The sequence below is a fragment of the Ovis canadensis genome, chromosome 2, assembly GCF_042477335.2.
Source record: "Ovis canadensis isolate MfBH-ARS-UI-01 breed Bighorn chromosome 2, ARS-UI_OviCan_v2, whole genome shotgun sequence".
In the NCBI taxonomy this organism is placed as follows: Eukaryota; Metazoa; Chordata; class Mammalia; order Artiodactyla; family Bovidae; genus Ovis; species Ovis canadensis.
The window spans coordinates 158,403,988-158,425,696 of record NC_091246.1 but is presented as its reverse complement, the minus strand read 5'-3'; the positions used below and the strand labels follow the sequence as shown (position 1 = coordinate 158,425,696).

At 38.0% G+C, this 21,709-nt stretch overlaps 1 protein-coding gene across 5 annotated transcripts in view; it reads left to right on the top strand.

Annotated features, from left to right (window-relative positions):
* The window catches only part of GPD2 (glycerol-3-phosphate dehydrogenase 2), a 236,629-nt gene extending 215,331 nt beyond the window's left edge, over positions 1-21,298 (top strand). For 4 of the 5 annotated variants that reach the window (XM_069574386.1, XM_069574385.1, XM_069574380.1 and 1 more), the window contains 8 exons: positions 5,659-5,793; positions 6,059-6,234; positions 6,798-6,929; positions 7,951-8,109; positions 14,511-14,623; positions 14,713-14,791; positions 14,981-15,079; positions 17,937-19,214. In XM_069574386.1, the coding sequence (XP_069430487.1) occupies positions 5,659-5,793; positions 6,059-6,234; positions 6,798-6,929; positions 7,951-8,109; positions 14,511-14,623; positions 14,713-14,791; positions 14,981-15,079; positions 17,937-18,062 (1,019 nt within the window). In that variant the 3' untranslated portion in view covers positions 18,063-19,214. Of the gene's footprint in view, positions 1-5,658; positions 5,794-6,058; positions 6,235-6,797; positions 6,930-7,950; positions 8,110-14,510; positions 14,624-14,712; positions 14,792-14,980; positions 15,080-17,936; positions 19,215-20,017 lie in introns of those variants that run through there. The other variant, XM_069574381.1, reaches the window with a different exon arrangement.
* Positions 21,299-21,709: the final 411 nt, after the last annotated feature.

Genomic DNA, 21,709 nt, shown 5'->3' with positions numbered 1-21,709 from the left:
CCTCAGTAGGTAATGTGCGCTTTATTTTTAAAAACACTACCATCATGGAGAGCTTTTTATGCAAGACATTCTGCTAAGCCTATTGCTTATATTGTCTGATTCCTCATAACAACCTTATTAGTTTTATTTTGTAATTTCCATTTTATAGGTGAAGACACTGAGGCCCAGTGACTTAAGTTTCTTTCCATAGGTCATTCATGTTGGAGCCTGATATTGTGTATGTCAGTCTAGCCCTAATATTTATGCTTTTAAATATTGTGCATATTCCAGTTGGTAGTCCTGGGTTTGTTGCATGGTGTGATATTATATCCACTAGAGAGTGGATTACTTCTCTCAGTTCATTTCATGGAAGCTGGTAGACACCTTCAGAGTGACGGTGACCTTTGCTCTCAAGTGACTGGCCTTATTTGGATGTGACTGTTAAAGTAGAGGTTTCATTTCTCATAACCAGTCCCTTGGGCCAAGCAGTCTTTTCTACAGATTTAAAAAATTAGAAACTTTGTGTAGATCCCAGAGCCATGTTTTTGAAATGGTTAGTATTCACCAGGATTGAAACAGTCATTTAAGAACGATTTATTAGATGGATAAGTAAAATTCTGACAACAGTTTCTGAGCCTCCCCAAATGGCTATATCCTTAAGAAAAGAAAAAAAAAAAGTGTCAAATCTTAACACTCCATGCTGTTCACAGCAGCTGCCACACTTCTGCAAAATGCGTCGGAACAATTCTGAAAAGCATTTTGTCTGTTGGGAAGGAGACCATGTCTTCTTTTACAATTTAGAAAGCTCACCATTCACAGGCTGAATTTTCTAGATTACTTGTTTGTTCTTTCCTGAAATGGGTAATTGATAGTTGTGCGGTGTGTATTGGATTAGGAGGAAAAATGATCTTTTGAAAAATGTATCATTGAGTCTGCTGTGTAGAGGTTGATCAGGAGGATGCAGTGGCGAACCAAGCTGTGACTTAAAGGGGTGGCGGGGAACAGAGGATCTGCAGAGTGCTTTATCCATGGAGTTTTTCTGGAGTGCTTCTCTAAGCAGCTTCTCTGGTTGTACACAGGTTTTCACATATGCAATTAGTAGTGTTTATAGATTGCCTGTTATTCAATTAACAACGGAGCTGGCCGTATCAACTCACTGCAGACCTGCCTTTTCACTGCCAGAGATTGTACCAGGGTTATCAACTTACACAGGCTTGGATGTTTTCCAGCTGTTTAATTATAGTGTCACGCGCTTTGCTTTTTCTAGTTTCATTAGTTTATAAATGTAATATGGTATCTTATTTCTGTGATTAACACTTCATTTCCGCAGGTTAAACATGCTGGTAGAGAAGTATTGATTTCTGACGCTGTTTCCCTTGTGTTCATTTAGATATTTTCACATGCTTTTTATTGATTTTTTCGAAAGTGGCAAACATGAGAAAGAGCACCCCAAAACCTCACATTTAGCTCTTAATTATCACTTCCTGTGGGCTGCCTTTTCTATTGACTTTTAAAACCAATGCTTCTCTTGCCAAGTTTTTAAGAATAAAAATACTAATTATAATTGGAAACAATTGCACAGCACTTAGTCTTTTCAACCAGCTGTGAAAATGTCTATTCAACTTAAGTATTTATATTTTAGTCATTATATAATTTATACACTAAAACCTGAATGAGTTATTTACAATAAAAATAATATAATAAAAAAGAATTCTTAACCATGGTGGTTAGAAGGACTATGTTATTTCTTTACTATCCTGAAAATATTGACAAGAACCTTTATACACTCCAGAAGTACTTGCAATTGGCACTTAAAAATCAACTAGGTGCCATCTGGGTGAGCTACTCTCATAAGTGGTGTTTACCAAGAATTTTTTTTCAGTTTTAATAGTAGTGTTGTTTCCTCTCATCTTGCTTTATTAAGTGCAAGTCACCAGTCAGTCATATCCGACTCTTTGCGATACCGTGGACTGTAGGTCGCCAGGCTCCTCTGTCCATGGAATTCTCCAGGCAAGAATACTGGGGCAGGTTGCCATTCCCTTCTCCAGGAGATCTTTGTGACCCAGGGATAGAACTTTGGTCTCCTGCATTGCAGGTGTATTCTTTACTGTCTGAGCCATCAGGGAAGCCCTGGTGCTTTTTATTTACTTTATTTATTAAAGTTTTCAGTTATTCTAAAAGAGGGTATCCAGTTATTTAAATACATAATCATTAGAAACCTAAAGTGTAGCATATTGGCTCAGAGGCCAAAATGTTATTGCTTTTGATTTTGTAATGTCAGCTCTTGTTTGATATAAAAACTTCAGAGAATGTTCTAATATGCCATTGATCAGTATTCATGACTTCTACTTGATACAGTATTTGAGGTACTGAGAAATACTAGAATTGATGCTGCCAAAGACTTTCAACATGAGAAAGATGCAACACTAGTGCCATCTTGCTTAGCTATCTTGACAGCATGAGGACCGGGAAAATCAAGGTGAATAGAATCTTTGAGTTCTGAAGCATACAAGCTAGAGTTGAGGTTTTTCCTCACATATTGTACCATGGTGAGTTCTTGGCTACAGCCAAGATGACGTTCTTGGCTATAGTTGGAATGATAGGGTCAATTTCTGGGTAAGAGCTTGAGGGTAGGAGTACTTAGTTTAGTAAAAATATTTTCATTTCTTTGAATTGATGAGGTTAGTAGGAGAGAAGGATACTTTGAAATGGTAATTATGGAACATGCTGTGACAGTAAAGTATTTTGGAGAGTCACATTCTATTACAGCAGATTATATTCTCACTGTCAGATTTCACTGAATGGTGCTCCATTGGAGACATGGGCAAGGTGGCCATGGGGGAGTTACCCAGTTTGACAATTTGCCAGGACAAGTCTGAGATGTACTACTTGACAGTTTTGTTCTAGAACTGCCTTATGCAAAATTATAGCCTATATGTGTGAATATCATGTGCTTATTTAAATTTAAATTAGTTAAAATGAGATAAAGTTTGAATTTTAGTTTCTCAGTTGCATGGACCACACTTCAAGTGCTGCATAAACTCATGCAGCTAGTGGCTAGTGAATTAGTCAGTGTAGGTACAAAACAGTTCCATCCCTGCAGAAAAGTCTATGCAACAACTCTACAGAAGCTAGAGGTACTTACATAGACAATCTAGGAGCAAATACTCAATTTATTAGAGTCATTGAATTTGTATTTTTTGTTGTTATAAAATAAAGAATACATTATCTTGTAAAAGAAGATCTCCAGATATAAGAAGTCTCAAGAGGTGATTAATTTAGTGATTGAGCAAAATCTTCAGTGCAGGACCCTTATTGCTTTTCACTCCACCACCCTCGAGGTTGGCGTTGCCCTGCAGTTGTTTCCCATTTTGTTCCATGTGGCTGCAGAAGTTCCTAGCAGTATTGGAAGGTCCTCTATGCTATCTGTCCACTGCTCGTGAATCTGTTACCAAAGAGAACTTTAATTAGAGTTTAACAGTGTGCAAGGTTTCCATTGTGGGTGAATAAATAATGAAGAGAGAAACATGTTAGTTCAGTTTGCTGCTGTCTTTCCTATAAGAGGTTAGAATTCATGTTTCATGTGTTTAGCTATGCTGTTCCCTGTGGGCCTGGATTATACCCACAGCCCTGACTGGTCACTACTTAATTTAGATGGTAGAGAGGTAAAAAGCGCTTTATTCTTTATCAGCTTCCCCCGCCCCCTGCAAAATGGCATTTTGAATAATCCATACAAGTCATTAAATCTCAAGGTTGGGAGAAAACTGATAGACAGTAGATCCCCTGATCCAACCACGCTCTAATGTAATAATATAACAATGCTGTAGGCCATAAAACCTGATTCTTACTTTAAATGTGATCTAAAATTTGATTATCCTAAATGTATCTTTTTAAGTAAATTTTATCTCAGTATTCACCTGATATAATTCTCAGACTAAAAAACTGAATGCTAAGATATCAAGCAAAATAAATTAAGGTTCTTGACCTGTTATGAACTCTTCCCGATAATGTTTTCTTTTCCTTTTTTAGAGTATCAATTTCAAAAATAAGGATTAAAAATCATATCAGTATATATTGTGCTTCATTTAGTTTTCCTCCCTGAATGAAAAACTCAAATGTTTTAGGTTGGTCTTTTTGTTTCAGATAGTACAGATTCGTAGATGTGTTTTTCTGCCTGTTATACCAGAAATGGTAAAGCATTTGTCACAAGGATTATTTGCATGTGCTTTAAATTTACTTTAGAAAGTTTAGTTTTCCACCAAATAATTTTAAGATCAGTCAGAAGGCTGTGAGAGTTGAAACCAAATTCCTGATCAGTGTGGCTGCCTGAGGAATTTCAGAGACACACTTTGAGACTTTGCAGTGACCACAGTGACGTTCTAAGTGGTTGGCTAAGGTTTATTTTTGACTCAGAGGGCAGTTTGAACCCTAATGGAAAATAGTGGTAATTTCCTAGTTAAGATTTTGTAAAGATTAAAATATTGCATGATTTGTGTTGAGATTTTACAAGACTTTTGTGGAATTGTGTAGAGTGAGAATTAACCCCCATTCCATGGAAACCATCAGGATTAAACCTGTTAAGAAGATGCCCCCTTAAGGGGGCAAATCTAGGGATGATATCCCAGCATTAGGAAGCCCTCATGGTCACCAGTTAACAAGACTGGAAGCCTTAGGTTTTCCTCACTGGCTTATAAGTTTTATTCTCCCTTTGTTTAGATTCAGTGTTGGAATATGTGTTTAATTAAACACCCCTGTAGAGATGTATCAGTACCTCTTTCAGATTGTAGTCATATTAAGAGTGTGGCCCTTAACGAGCTATACCAAAATATGTCAGATTACCTTAGCCTTAGATGAAGTTATCTTTACCAGACATCTATCTTTCATTTGAGATCAAGATGGAGAGATTGTCTGTCATCCAGTATAACTTTTTAGGGTCTTTTCCCTGTACTTGGTTATGTGCTCTTTTTTTGGATTAGTCTAATATTTAGTCATTTCAAAGTCTTTGTGATTCTTTACACAAGAATTCGCTAGATGTATATTTAAATATTTTTCAAAGTCTGCTTTGTCTAAATATATAAAAGGTTCACTATATAAGAACGCACAATTCAGATGTGAATGGGATCTGAAATCCAGATTGCCCTCTTCTCCTAATAAGTATTTTTGTTTTTTCTGGGAAGAGATAGCAAGATATGTTCTTGGAGGAGTTATCACAACTCATAGATCTTTTGGCTGGTTTGGTCTGTTTTTGTTTCTGCTTGACTGTTGTTGTTCTTTGTAACTACTGCAGATTGTCCCAGCTGAGGGCTCCTTGCATTTATTTTGTTTTGTTTCTGAGAACCCATATCAGTGATTTTTCCAGTGTTTTTCTTTTTTTTCACCTCCTTTACCATTTTTCTGGCTGCTCTGCACAGCATGCAGGATCTTAGTTCCCCTACCAGAGATCAAACCTGTGCCCCTTGTGGTGGAATCACGGACCTAACCCCTGGACCTAACCAAGGGCCTAACCACTGAAATGCCGGGGATATCACCATCCCCGTTGTAACTTACCACTCATTTAGCTCTTATGTTTAAGGGCTTTTCCTCCCTTTTAAAGTACATGTTATGTGTTCCTTTTACTGAACTATTTTCTGCTTATTAACTCTTGTCATCCTTTTAACTCTTGGCATTGATCCTTTCCAGTGAGAAGAGGGGATGTCCTGGCTGCGTGGAGCGGTATTCGCCCCCTTGTGACAGATCCCAAGTCGGCAGACACAAAGTCCATCTCCCGAAACCATGTCGTGGACATCAGCGAGAGTGGTCTTATCACTATAGCAGGTACAGGATGCTACCTTGTTGGTTGATGTGCTTTAGATAGCAACTTGAGTTACATTCTCATATCAAAATCTCTTGTAATACTAATGAACAGAAGGGTTTTGTTGTCGTTGTTGTTATCGTTAATCATTCTGAGTAACATCTTACCCATGGTTTCACCACATTTGTTATAAACAACAGGTGAATTTTCTATTAATAAGTTGAGAAATGGTTAAGTATAAGAAAAATGGGTAGTAACCTGACAAGTGACTTATCAATGTATTTGTAGGTGGAAAGTGGACAACCTACCGATCTATGGCAGAAGATACTATAAATGCCGCAGTCAAGGCACACAATTTGAAAGCAGGACCAAGTAGAACAGTTGGGCTTTTCCTTCAGGGGGGCAAAGACTGGAGCCCCACACTCTACATCAGGCTCGTCCAGGACTATGGACTTGAAAGTGAGGTGGGTGTGCATTGCCACATCGTCTTACTCTTGACTTAATCTCACTGTTGCCAGTAACAGGATTAGCAACCATGGGGCCCCCGTGACTTCGAGTTTCCTATAGCTCAGTTTGTTTCTGACAGTGTACTGTGGGAGTGAACTAATGGGAAAAAATATTTTGCTTTAGTTGCTAAAAAGCAATGCATGTTTTGGTTTCTGTTTTAGAATCTAGGGTTTGTTTGGCTTGTTCTTAGCAGACAGGACCTCCCGAATTCTTTCTCCCTTGAGCATAAGGAAGGCTGTTCTTCAGAAGTGATATCAGGAGCAAAATGAAGCTGAAGCTTCATCAGTCACTGGTACAGTGATACATGTATAGTAGACTTTGTGCTGGCCTAAGCATTCAGAGCCCATGTGGTTTCCTCCCACGAAATCAAAATCAAATGCTCTCCTAGGATTATTAGTTACAGGCTGTTAAAAAAAAAAAAAAGAAAACCTGACGAGATAAGCAGGTACATTTTTTTGCTTTGTATCCAGAAGCTATTGATACTTCAAAGGACCTGCCTAATGCAGTTTCATTTCTTTAGGTGGCCCAGCATCTTGCTGCCACCTATGGTGATAAGGCTTTTGAGGTGGCCAAGATGGCAAGTGTGACGGGAAAACGGTGGCCCATTGTTGGAGTGCGTCTTGTGTCGGAATTTCCATACATTGAAGCAGAGGTATGTGAATGGCCCTGTGGAAGTTTCCCATCTGCCCTGGGATACTTTTCATCTGTTCACTCTTCGTCCTCTTTAGAAATTATACATAGCTAAGTGTTAATGCAGAAACATCACCTATAACCTGGAGCAAAATGTCTGCCCAGCACAGTTTCTTTCATTTACCTAATTTTAATTTCATCTCTGAAGTTATGTTGATAGTGATAACAATAATCATTGAAAATATGGATTCCTTTCTCCTCCACAGAGCTATCCCAAGTCTTACTGACTCAGTTGTTTGCCCCTTTTGAGAGTTTGTAGCTCCTCAAGTTTGTATTTTTTTTTTTTTTACATGGACCATTTTTCAAGTCTTTATTGAATTTTTCAAGTGTTGCTTCTGTTTTATGTTTTGGTATTTTGGCCATGAGGCGTTTGGTATCTTAACTCCCTGACCAGGGAACAAACCCACACCCTCTGCATTAGAAGGCAGAGTCTTAACCGGTGGACCACCAGGAAAGTCCCTGATGATGTGTCTTGACTTGACATTTATAATTCACTACATCTTAAACATGGGTGTCCAGTAAGCATTTTGTTGTTTATTGAATGCAAGACTTCCGTCATCTGATTACTCTGAGACATAAAACTATGGACAGCCTTCAGAGATTAGACTGTAACTTTTTAATTTTAACTTTAAACTTGTTCTTTGCCTATTCAGCTATGTGTATTAACATCCTTGTCATAAACAAAAGAAGTGATTACTGTGGATGGTAACTGAGAAGTGATGCAGTTTACATGTTTGGGCCAGTTTCTATTCAAGGAGAAGACATTAACTCTCATCCAAATTGTTCCAGTTTCCAAATCTCCTTTGGCAGGCAGAAAAATGGGGAACTTGTGTGATGTCACTATTTGCTTCATGCCTGCTAGAGGGAACCAGAGTATATGAAGAAAAATGTCACTGTACCTAAGCATGGATTTTAAGTGAAGCTTTATTTCCCTCCTTTTAAAAAAGGCCTAAATTAATCATTTCACTTTAATTCAAACCTAGGTGAAATACGGGATTAAGGAGTATGCTTGTACCGCTGTGGATATGATTTCACGTCGTACTCGCCTGGCCTTCCTAAATGTGCAGGCGGCAGAGGAGGCCCTACCCAGGATTGTTGAATTGATGGGCCGAGAACTGAATTGGGACGATTCTAAAAAAGAGGTATCATATAGAAGTCTCTAAAGCCACATTTGCCTTTGTAGACATGAAATGTCTTAATCTGTTAGTCGAGGCTAATGGTTATTTTCTCTTTTTTGATTGGGGGGCAGTGGCTTTACAACGTTGTGTTAGTTGCTGCTGCACAACAAAGTGAATCAGCGCTGTGCATACATATACCCCTTCCCTCTTGGATCTGCTTCGCAGCCCCCACCCCCTCCCAGAGCGCTGAGCTGAGCTCCCTGTGCCGCACAGCAGCTTCCCACTGGCTGTCTGTTTCACTCGTGGTGGGGTATATATGTCACACCTAACCTTCCAGTTTACCCTCCCCCTTAACCCTCTGCCCTCTCATGCCCACATATCTGTCCTCTATATCTGTGTCTCTTTTCCTGCCCAGCAAATAGGTTCAGAGGCTAGCATAGTTTTTGATGGTGACTTTATAATTCCTGTCAATTTCCGTGTGTGTGTAATACTACTAGGCCTTAGGAAACTGGAAAGATATTCTTGTAACAAGTATGTCATCATAACAAATTCTGGTAACAAATATCCTTGTAACCAAATATGCTTCTTGGTTGTTTTTGGAAAATCCCTTATAGAAAAATGTTCTAAAATTTGTGGTCATAATTCCTGAAAAAGTAAGATAATAATGATTGTGGGTAGAACCTTTTCTGGTTTTCATTGAAAACATTATTAGAATGTATTCTTCAGTGAAATTCACACTCCTGCAAGTTTGCCTTTGGTAGGAAATCGTGGTTTTATGGCCTGACCACAAATGCTTATTGATTTGTGTCATTTGAAACTTTATATCCAAATTTAAAAAAAGAAAGCCATCGATGCCCAGATGTCCACATATACAGCCCAGGGCCTCTTGTAATAAACAGATCATCACGATTTTTAATTAAACCAAAGTTTCAGGCAGAGACATTTTCTTTTACTTATTCAGAAACTGTTCCCTGTGTTCATCGGTTTAGGCCTCTAGCCCAGTCTTTCTTGAGCCTGCTCCATTTAGGCTCCTTTGCGGCCACTTTGCTGCTAGTGGCCCTGGCCACACTTGCCAGCCACCTCCACGTTGCTCCGTGTTCTTGGCTCTCGTCATCCTTTTAGTCAGCCAGGTGGTTGCCTTCCTATAGTTGATTCCTCCCTCTTTCCTAAACACCACCTGTCTCAGTCTATTCAGGCTGCTCTGACAGGATACCACAGACTGAATGGCTTACACAACATAAATGTGTTTCTCACAGTTCTGGAGGCTGGAAATCTGAGGTCAGGGTACCAGGGTGAGATGGTTGGGTTCTGGTGAGAGCCTTCCTCCTGGCTTTCAGATAGCTACTTTCTGGAGGAGATGCAGGTAGGGGGCACTGTCTGGTCTGTTCTGTTGAGTGTGCTAATCCCAACAAGGTTTATCTAAAATTAGTTACCTCCCCAATGTCCCATCTCCAAATCCTGCCATATTGAAGGTTAGGCTGTCAGGATATGAATTTGGGAGGATACAATTCAGTCCATGCAGTATATCCCAGGTGGCACTAGTGGTAAAGAATCCTCCTGTCAATGTAGGCGATGCAAGAGACCCAGGTTTTACCCCTGGGTTGGAATGATCCCCTGAAGAAGGAAATGCAACCCACTCCAGTATTCTTGCCTGGAGAATTCCATGGGCAGAGGAGCCTGGTGGGCTACAGTCCATGGGGTTGCAAAGAGTCAGACACGACTGAGCGACTAACACTTAGACTGTTAGAATCAGTCTTTGGGGTGAAGCCATAGCCCTACATTTAAAATATTCTCCATCAGTCATTTTCATGCCACATGTGTAGTGTACTGATGGTAGAAATCACTGAAAAGAACTTCTTAATCCTGGTCACAGTGCTGTCAGGCATAACCTTTACCCTCATTTTATAGATGAGAAAACAGACTCAGGGAGGAAGTCTCAGTGAGAATTCATACAACTAGTAGATTGTGGAACTGGGATTGAAGCCAGGTGTCCAGATCCCGGACACCCTTTTCCCACGCAGCCCTGTTGCCTCTGCCTTGGCAGGACTGGTTTATATAGCTCTTCTGGTTTTGAGTTTGGGTTTGGCCAGTTTTAAAGCTATATAGTGAGGCAACACTAGAGTGAAACCTACTCCTGTGCTACTGCCAATCATTTCTACCATGAAGAAGGATTGGGGGTAATGTGTTCCTGCAAAAATTATGGTGGAGTGATTTGAACATGCAGGAAGGTGCTTGGTGCCAGGAATGCAGGCTGTAGGAGGTAGGAAGAAGGAAGAAACCTCTGTGAACTGGCTGTGTTCAGCCCTCCCGAGGAAACTAGATTTACATGGGTTTAGGTTTTATGAGCAGATTTATGTACTCAGAAATATTCTCCCAGTCCCCTAAACAAACAAAATAACAGAAATAAGAAACCTGAAGTTATTGCTCAGCATCTGAGACATAGGAGTCTTCATGAGAACAGCAGATCGTCTAGAGAGAACAAAGGAAGGGGAGAAAGAATTAAAGGTTACTGGACTTCTAAGAAAAGGTTAAAAGCACTGGGATTATGTAACCTGCAAAAGTGAAAGAGGAGCAGCATGATAAATAACTCTCTGTAGATGAATTGTGGTTGTTTTTACCAGTCAGTACTTACTGAGTGACTTGAATCCTGAGCATTATACTAAATATTTTAGGGGAGTAATAAATAGCTCATAGTTTCAAGGATCTTCAAATTTAATCAAGTGTTACAACATATATATGTATAAATATACCTCAGAAATGTGTGTGTGTTTTCCAAAATTTATGGGATGATTTGGAGAACTGTTATTTAAGACCAAAGGCAGCCAACTTAGAACTGATTAAGGAGGGAGGCATTATCTAGGGGAGCTGGGGATTGATAGAGGAGTTGGTGAAGATGTTTAGGAATGCAACACTGCCAAGCTGTGTTTTACACAATTAAATATATATGTTAATATTTGTGTGTGCATGCTTAGTCGTGTCTGACTCTGCGACCCCTTGGACTATAGCCTGCCAGGCTCCTCTGTCTAAGGGATTCTTCAGGCAAGAACATTGGAATGGGTTGCCATTTCTTCCTGCAGGGGATCTTCCAGACCCAAGGATCAAACTCTTATCTCCTGTGGCTCCTGCTTTGGCAGGCAGATTCTTTGCCACTTGAGCCACCTGGGAAGCTCTATGTAAAAATAATACATAATTATAAATAAATAATCAGTGTCTAAATTAATAACAGTGAAAAGATGACTATATGGTCAAAAGAGTTTGGGAAATTCTGAGTTAAGCAAATGAAACCATTTTCTCTAGTGCAGATAATTTGGTGCCTTTAAAGTGCTTATGTGCATTGTCAGTTTTCCAAAGGCAGCTTATCTGGGGACAGATCCAACTCTCATATGTTGGAAGGGCTGATGGAAAGGGAAACTAGTATTGCTTTAGGATGTATTTTGGGAAATGCTGCAGTAATACTTGGTAATGTAGACTTTATAACCTGCAGACAAAACAGACATTTCATTGAGAGACTTTAAAAAGAAGACCACTTCAGTAGATTGAGGGGCTCTCCCAAAGGGAAATTATTTCAAAATTGATTCCAACAAGAATAAAGAGGAAGCAAGTGAAGAAATGGAGTGACCATGGACAGGGCAAACTGATAAGCACCAAATACCAAACAGAGGGAAGATAGGTACTCAGCAGCAGAAGAGTACCCCGGACAATAAGAATGCATATGAATAGTGTCAGCAACTGGCAGCAGTCCTAAAAACATTAAAAATAGCTTTTAAAACTAGAAAAGAGTACAAAGAAAGTCTAACCTAGATCCTTGCTCAAAGGTAGCTAGCACCAGATTTTTGATTGCCAGAGAAGGGAGGGAAACTTTCAACTCATAGTTCAATTCCAACTTGTTTTTCCTTTTTCTCCTATTTGTCAAGGAGAATGATCTTCATTGTGAGAAAAGCAAAATAAATATTGATAAGAGGAAATAGACATTTAAATAGGAGACTGCTCTAAATGCATTTTTATGCCAACTCAGAAGTTTTATATACCTCAGGGTACTCAGAGAATTTGCAGATGGGGTTTATTTAACTACTGTTGAGGTTTAAAATATTATGGCAAATAGAAATAGAATCAGAAGACAGAAGGTGGGCAAATGTAGTACCACATTCTTAAGTTGGCTGCTTGGGTCCTGAGTAACTAATGAAAGTGGAGAAATAAAGTTTATAACCTATAAGCCTGTGGTCTCGGCATTGGTCTTGGGCTGTTTTGTAGGTTATGGCATTTAAGTTTGTTTTATCAGTATTTAGCAAGAAGTAGTGATCTCTGGGGAGAAGGCAATGGCACCCCACTCCAGTACTCTTGCCTGGAAAATCCCATGGATGGAGGAGCCTGGTAGGCTGCAGTCTGTGAGGTCGCTAAGAGTCAGACACAACTGAGCGACTTCACTTTGACTTTTCACTTTCATGCATTGGAGAAGGAAATGGCAACCCACTCCAGTATTCCTGCCTGGAGAATCCCAGGGACGGGGGAGCCTGGTGGGCTGCCGTCTATGGGGTCGCACAGAGTCAGACACGACTGAAATGACTTAGCAGCAGCAGCAGCAGTGATCTCTGGAAGGTAATAATTAATCACTTAGAAAAAATCACTTCAGAGATATCCTTTCAGGAAAAGCACATGATTGTTAGAGTGAGGATATGTTATAGACATAACATATTTGGATTCCGTAAAGCATTTTATGAAGCCCCCTGTGATGTCTTTTTAAAATGGTGGATTTGTAACTAGGCAAATGATCATCTTTGGTGTACTCATAAGAAACTGGAGGAAGAGTAAATGCTTAGTGATAGATTGAAGCAATGGGTGAAATTGCAGTTACATTAGGTATAATTTAATAGAGACAAATGGCAGACCTTGTATTAGGTAGAAAAACAACGCCATCCATTCATGATAGATTTGACAAGACTTAACAGTAGCATCGGAGAAGGCAATGGCACCCCACTCCAGTACTCTTGCCTGGAAAATCCCATGGACAGAGGAGCCTGATAGGCTGCAGTCCATGGGGTCGCTAAGAGTCAGACACGACTGAGTGACTTCACTTTCACTTTTCACTTTCATGCATTGGAGAAGGAAATGGCAACCCACTCCAGTATTCCTGCCTGGAGAATCCCAGGGATGGGGGAGCCTGGTGGGCTGCCATCTGTGGGGTTGCTCAGAGTCGGACACGACTGAAGCGACTTAGCAGCAGCAGCAGCAACAGTAGCATATGCAAAAAAGAAATATATTTTTTGTTAACTGTAAATACATAGCAGGTAACAGTGGATCATGGCTGCCCCCAAGTGCAATTACAATCTTAAGCTTCCTAAAGACATCATATATCTAGACTAATGATGCTGATTGTTAACTTCTTCCTAGGTACTTGCCGGATCTCTGTTGGAGTATTGTGTTGTGTTCTGACCATTTTATTACATGACATACTAGCTGTGGTTTGGGAGAAATTATCCAGCATGGTGAAGGGATTTAAAATCATGTGTTATACAGGAGAGTAAGAAAATTGTTAAGGAAAGCTCTATTGGGTTGGTCAAAAAGCTTGTTTGGGTTTACTGAAACAGCTTAGGAAAAACCAAAACGAACTTTTTTGCCAACTCAACACTTGTTGTGCTGTGTGAGACAGGAAAAAAATCTTTTGACTTAAAAAAAATTACTCTCAGAAAGTTTCACTAATCCCATACAAATTGGTAGAATTGCAGTGTTCACAGCAATAGGTAGTATCAGTTGAGGCTGGGATCACTGAAAACAAGAAAAGTAACTATTCAATAGACTAGCATGTGTTTTTTTTTAAATCTTTTTCTCAAAGCTCTGTCATTTCCATCCAACTAGCAGCATCCAAGTCACAAAATGTTAGAATTGGTTAACCCGTGATGTCTGTCTTGATACAGCATGCCGCATAACAATAGTCATTTACTTTTAATTGCTCTTTGGTCACCAAACCACAAAGATTTGGTCCTGTAGATTTTGCTAGTCAATGCTGTGGAGGAATATTCAGCAATAAAAACAAACAATATTAAAGCATGCAACAACATGAATGACTCTCAGAGAAGACTACATACTATATGAACCCTTTAATATGAAATTCTAGAAAAGACAAAACTCTGATGACAAAATCAGATCAGTGGTTGCCTAGGGGTAGAGGTCAAGGGAAGGAATCAATTGGAATAGGAATGAGGAAGCTTTTTAGGGGATAGAAATGCTATCTTGTTCGTGGTAGTGTATACATCAGAATTTTATTGAATAAAATTATACTTCAGTAAAACTTGAGAAAATAAAAAATTGTCCTGGCCAGAAAAATGAGGATGAACTTTCTCTTTAGCAAACCAAGTGGAAAAAAAGGAGAAAAAAAATCAATAATTCTTTCCATAAATCTTTGAACTTTGTGTGTGTCTGTGTTTTAGGAAGAACTTGAAACAGCCAGGAAGTTTCTATATTATGAAATGGGCTATAAATCTCGATCAGAACAGTTAACAGATCGGTCTGAAATTAGCCTACTGCCTTCAGACATTGACAGGTACTTCTAATAAGTTTCTATGTCTCTCTCTCTCTTTTTGTCTTCACTTACCTAAGTATATTTTTCCATTATTTAACATTGTGTTCCAGGTACAAGAAGAGATTTCATAAATTCGATGCAGACCAGAAAGGCTTTATTACCATTGTTGATGTTCAACGTGTATTAGAGGTATTTTTTATGGTTCAATATCTTTGTTAGTAGAGGAATGTAAAGATTATCCTAGATAATTTTTTTCTCATCTAGTGCTATCTATAAGTAATATTTCTCTCTGAATTTTTGAAAGGCTAGTAATGTTAATAAAAGGAAATGCATAATTTTTAGTGAAACTTCATTATTTTGTGCTTTCCTTTTACTTAGAGTATCAACGTCCAAATGGATGAAAATACGCTACATGAAATTCTGAATGAAGTAGATTTGAATAAAAATGGACAGGTTGAACTCAATGAATTTTTGCAGGTGAGTTGTGGTGAAAGGAAACAAGTGTATTTTGCTTTTTATCTATTGGTCATCAATAGATGCTCAGGAATGGATTTCAAAGTCAGTACAGTTGTCACCTCATTCTGAAAAGGAAGAAAGCCTGAAGCCAGCGAAGGTTGATATGTCTTAAAGGATATGACTTTGCATGGTATGTGTTCTTTTGCTTTTTATAAGATACATTATGTTGTATTGGGCAATTTAGATTAAATCTAGGTTGATAATGGCTTAAAAGGATAAATCAGAAATGTGCTTTATAAAGAAGTACGCTGTGGGAGACCACTGCTGAACACTTCTTTACTTCTAAAGCACAAAGTTTATTTTTAATAGAGGAAGTTTAAAGAAATCAAAGTTGTGTTCATCTGAGAATCATGTTCAGTTGAGAACCCAAAATGCAATGGTTATATTCCTACATTATAACAAACCTGAAAAGCAAGAGAAAGGAAAGCTATATTCTAGGGTCAAGACCATGTAATCCAAGCATCTTTATTTCTAATTTTCCACTTATTCAAGGTTCAGTTGTTTAACAATAACCAGGAAGAAAGTAAATTTTGTTACTTCAAAATGGACGCTACACATGAATCCTTAAAAGTTCCTTAAAAGAAGGAAACTCAACAACCTCATACATTATTTGTAGCTGTCCATAGAACTCTGCTCTTATAAGAATGTATTGGTTTCCAGACAGGCCAGGTTTTTTCTGTAGTGCTTCTTGGGCAGGTATTTCAAATGAATGCCAGGTCTTGCTTGCACCATGGCAATGATGAATGCTGAACATGAAATAAATTAATGCTGGGGATTTTGGTCAATGTCAGCCCTTTCTTCACTGTGTCAAGTTAAACAAACAAGATCAAGGCAAAGGAAATGGTAATTGTCTCTCTGGAGATGAGCAGCAGATAAGAGCATTGTTGAATCTAAATGCAGAAAATTTTCACGGGTTGTGTCCAGCATTACAAAAAAGAATGTTACTTCTTTAGCTTACTGTTTAACTAGGTGGACATTTGAAATTGCGTTTAAAATGTATGCTTAGAAATTAGAAACCATTTCATACATCTTTTGTCTGGTTGTTTTCCTTGAGAAATTTTTTTGTCTGTCTCAGGATTTTAGAAAACTTTTCTTCAAATAAATAGCTAATGCTTCATTTCATATAGGTTGTAAATAAACAACAGCATTTAGGGTTCAAAGACCTGAGGTCTTAGAAACAATAAGAGTCTAATGTTATGGATATGGATTTGGGTGTCAAGTAATTTTCTTGAGTGCAGTAGAGCTAAACACATAGAAAATAATTTAAACCACCTGCAAGTTTTCTTATAGTCTTTTTAATATAATTATTTCTTGTCCAATTCTAAGTGAAAGAGACTATTCATGCTTTACTAAGTGCATACATAGTATAATTTTCAACTTAAAAATGCTGATTATATTTCTTATGAAATATATTCACCCCCAAATGCTATTTTTTTTTTGTAATATGGTTTTCAGATATATGTAATGTTTGAAGAAAACTTTGATTTGTTAAAAGTTGATATATCACACAACCTTTATGGATTAAAAGACTCCAGCTCTCTCAGTTCTGTTAGTGCTGCTAAACTTTGAAGGTGTTCATTGAATCAGACAAAACAGTAAACAAGACATTGCTGTCTTTAGATGTCAGCATTCTTTGTTATACGATTCATAGATGGAGAGTATCTTTTCAGGGTTTTGTTTCATTTTTATTAAAATAGTTTCCCTTTCTGAAGATTAACAGCCTGTGTGTATCCCATTAGACAGTTTTGAATATAGATCTTTTAAAATAATCCCCATGGAAAATCTCTGTAGATTCTGCATCATTACATGACTTTATTTTTAGGTTTGGACTCTAATGACGCTTCTGTATGTAGGAGTCCATCTCTAATAAACAATAGCCTGTGAAAGAGCTTTTAATAAGGTCATGAAATTCTGATCCAGCCCCTTGGCAGATGCCTCTGACCCTTATTCAGAGTCATTTTTAAGAAATGTATCTCTTTAGACTAGAAAATATAACCCTGAAAATATTTTGAGGATTTACATATATATATATATATATATACTCCTGATGAATGACTAAATCAGTTCTTTAAAAACTAGATAAAAAATATTGAAGAAGTGAGATCAAGAAAAGCAAATAGTTAAAACCATATCAACTCGAAAAGGAAAAAAAAAAATCCCCACGCTCATAATTGCACAGTGCCTTCCAGATTAAAGGCCTTTGCCCGCCGACTGCATGTAATTTCAAGACTAATTCTGATTTTATCCACTGGATAAAAATGAATTAGCTAAAATCTGGGCTGTGGAGTGCTTTTACTTCTTAAGGTAGATCTCTGGGTCCATTTTCAAGGACTTAAATGTAAATGATTTTAAAAAGTCTTTAAGGAATTTGGATTTGGGGGACTTGAAGTTGTCAAGTACAATAACACTAAAAAAGAGTAGTTAAATATGTCATGGTTTGTCTTTGTTCAATCCCTGAGATTCCTTTTTAAGATTTTAAAATGGAATTAAAGATTCAATATTTGAATTGCTCAAAAAAAATGTATATGTGCTGAGCTCATTAAGGGGCAAAATGTGATGTATTCAATCTGCATTTTAAAGGCAGACTGATTTGCTAGGTAGGTGTTAATTTTTGCAGCCCTGGCAAAATACCTGCCCCTTCCCCCCTTTTTGAAATGTTTGAAAATTGTAGTTTCTTTTGTGAACTGTAGTACCTGCTATGGTTTTTGATGGGGGCACTTGATTATCCTCACCTGCTGCAGGGTTACTATTAAAATGCTGTGAAGACCAGGAGTAAGCTGGTCGGCCTTTTGAATCTGTTACCTATTTTCTCTTTAAGCTGATGAGTGCTATTCAGAAAGGAAGGGTGTCTGGAAGCCGGCTCGCTATACTCATGAAAACTGCTGAAGAAAACCTCGACAGAAGAGTTCCCATCCCTGTGGACCGAAGTTGTGGAGGATTGTGAGTCTGAGCAGTGAATCCACAGCCGACAAACTTAGGAACAACAAATGATCATGTAACAAACCAGAGAGGACTAACACCACTCCAAAACAGTAGACACGGATAGCTGCCTTGCTTTAACACTGGGAAACATTCCAAAGCTTTAGGATGCCGATGTAGACCCTTTATTGGTATTTGCCATTCAGTCTAGCTTCTTAAAAGTGTATTTTATCATCTTTTCTCATTTTCAGTGCACACTGATTTAATGTTTTGCTTTCATTTTGTGATCTATTAGACTGGACATACTCCCTTTTTGTATATTCATTTATTCTAAGTCAATTTGAGCGACAGAATATTTTGGCAAAAATTGAAACGAGAAGCTGGAAGCATTTTGTGAGATGCACAAAGCTCTGGACATTAAGCTTGTTGATAGTATTTGTTCTTAAAAGAAATGGAGTGGGACCTATTAAAACAATGGCATTTCTGGAGACCTCTCAGCCCCCTTCTTCCTCCAGCTTGTCTGCCTTCTTTATCCAGACTTTATATCTAGAGCATGACTGGTAAAACTGGAGAGGGAAAAAAAGTTTAGATCTGGTTATAAGAGCAGGTCTCAAAGAGAATCTCTTAAAGCTTCCAGAATCACAGGTATGAGATATAAGGATAGCATTGACATTTGCTGGGAGATACAGTGATAGTTTCATCTCAGCAGTTCATTTTTCCCCAGTCACTGCTAGTTTTTCTTTGACTATTACAGTTGCCAGGAAGATCCCTGCTTTTCTTATTTTAAAACCAGCATTTAAGTGGCAAGTTGGATACAGTGGGATGGGACTAGATTTCTCAAATCTTTGCAGTTGTAATAAACTGAAGGATTAAAAAACCTGTGTTCATATATCCACATATATAGCACAGTTTTCAATTCTCAAATCCTAGATGTTGGAGTATGTGATACCATCGAACATGGCCTATTTTGCTTAGGTTATTGTATCATTCGGAGGGAATATTTATAAACAGATAGTAAAAGAGAATAGAAATAGCCTATTAGTTAACTTTAATTATAATTATTTGTAAAAAAGCACACAATTACAATGTTCATGGTCATTTTAATTGCTTAAAGCCTTTCTCCTAATGTACTGAATGGAAAAGTTCTCAACCAAAAAGAAAAAGAAAAAAAAGAAAACCATACTTGACACACACTCACACATGTCCACCATCACACACATACACAGTCACAGAAAGACAAAAAGATCAATCTGCCCAGAATTTAGTAAATACATAATATACTGAATTTAAAGGGCCATTTTGGCATCCTTTTGTAATACTTTGGTGGCATTTTAGCCAGTCGTCTGAATATGTCTTCTTCGTGCTTCCTCTTGTGAAGTTAACTACCTGCTTCTTCTGATGTTTAAGATCACGTTGTGTATAAAATAGGAAATGTGACCCTTTTTTAATGTCAGGTTTTCATTGTGCAGACTTAATTTTTCAAACTGGTACAGAAAACCCTTTTGTGCTGTTATTTCTATATATGCCAACATTGTAGAATATCTTTATGTCTCGTTCGAGGTGGGCATGAGCCTGTCTGTCATAATGTACACACTGGAGGTTAACTCACCTAAGGCCCCCCCCCCCCCTCACCTCGGAAACAGATAAGGTAGCATGGTAACTCATTTTGCTTTTAAAATGAAGTTTAGACTTGCCACTTCCTTAAGGAAAACCTACAACAGAGCAAGTGAGGCTCCCAAGTATCACTGTGAACTTTTTCTTTTAAGGTGTGATTTTTTTTTTTGCACTGGTTTCTTTTCCTTTTTCTTTTTTTTAAAATAATAGACGCATTTGGTTTTGTAATTTTGTTTTTCTATCAAGACAGCAATTTCACTGTTTAGAGCCCAGCGACCCTTAATAGAAAGCTGTCCTTTAAAACATCAGAGATGATGTACCACAGTATTATACATTTGTGCTCTCTCTCTTTCTCTTCATTTCTAGTTGAATCAAGATAACGATGGCTTGTATCCCCCCTGAATCCATTACAGTAGGGACCGGGCTTATGACCTGAGTGGCCTGGGCAGAACTGTGTTTGAAAAGAGGCCTTGTTTGTGCACGTTTTGCTTTGAGTGAAGTTCCTTTAAGGACAAAGAAAAGCACACTTTTCTTCCTTTGAGTATATCTGCCTTTGCTTAAAATCTGCTAATTCTAAAACATACGCTCCTTCACCCATCCCAGAGTCTCGTCTTGGAAATGAGCTGGTTCCAAGTCTTTACTGTGAATAAAGCACCCCCGCATTTTGTATAAAGTTCTTAATTAAACCTGTGCAGCTTCTTTACCTGATTTCAGAAAAGGAGAGAAGAAATGGGGGGTTGGGTGTAAGTGTGATTCAAAATCTATTCCAAGCGCCAAAAGAATTTTGTTTCTTTTTTGTATAATATAGTATTAGCTGATTCTGCTGGGCTGGGTGTGGGGTGTGTAGGAGACTGTCTTTTGTCGTCAAGCAGTTTGTGTAAAGAGCCTTCAATGGGGTTCAGGTGAAGGTACCCCCATCTGTGGTGGAGAGCTGAGTGTTCCCTTCAGTAGCCCTTCGCACAGTCATAACGATAGCGATAATGCCAGATTGTTAAGCCAAGGTTGTCTGCCTCATGGCCGTCTTGCTGTTTGCAATATTCTTGCTTTCAATCAGTTTAACTTTAGGATTTCCACTACTAAATGCATGCTCCCTATTCTGCTTTAGTTTCTAGCTTTGTATTGTCTTTTTTCCAAGTATGTAGTTTGCTCTTTTGTACAACAACAAAATTTCATTCTTTTACTGAAGATACTGTAAGAATGAACATTGATCGTATTTCCCTTTTTTATGTATTTGTAAAGATTTTTGGCATATGAATGTAATAACATTGAAGTCAGTGACACTAATAACTTGCACTGTTTTGCATTATGTCAACCTTTATAGGGAGTAAAAAAGCCCTACTGTGCTTTGAAAGAATATCAAGAATCAGCCCAGTTCTGGAGTCGATATACACACTGCATGTTTTCATATATGGCATTTTTTATGTATTGTGTTGGGTTATTGTTCTAGATTGGACTGTTAAATACTATGTTTGAGGCTGGGTTGTCATTTTTATAACTGTCTTGGTGTTTTATCGCCATTATTTATTACTTTCGATATACAGAATGAGCTGCATGCATTTATAGAGCAATAAGAGGATGTATTTAATGTGCCTTGTTTTTAACTGAATAAGAACTGAAAGCATGAATCAATAAAGCTGATTAAAATGGTCCATTTACTGGCATGTTGATGTACCTTGCAGTCAGAGAAATAACTTTGATGACTTGTAGTTTAAAAAAAAGTTTGGAAATATTTTCACAAACTGTATTTTTAATTGCATTCACACATTAATACTTTTCGCTTGCAATTTTATAATTTTATCTCAAAAGTGAATCCCTGCATAGACTGATGTAATTTTATGAGACTGCCAGATTTATTTGTATTAATTTGTTGCTGAAGCCTTTAGGGCATGACTTCTGTATTTGTGCAATCCTATTCTAAAATTACATGCATCCAATTACAACTCTGTTGAATTCTTTTTTCCTTTCTTTTTTTTTTTTTCCTTTTGTCAACCAGAGCCTTTTAGCCTGAGCATTCCCAGGCACACTGATGAATTTTATCATAACCAAAATCAATAGAAA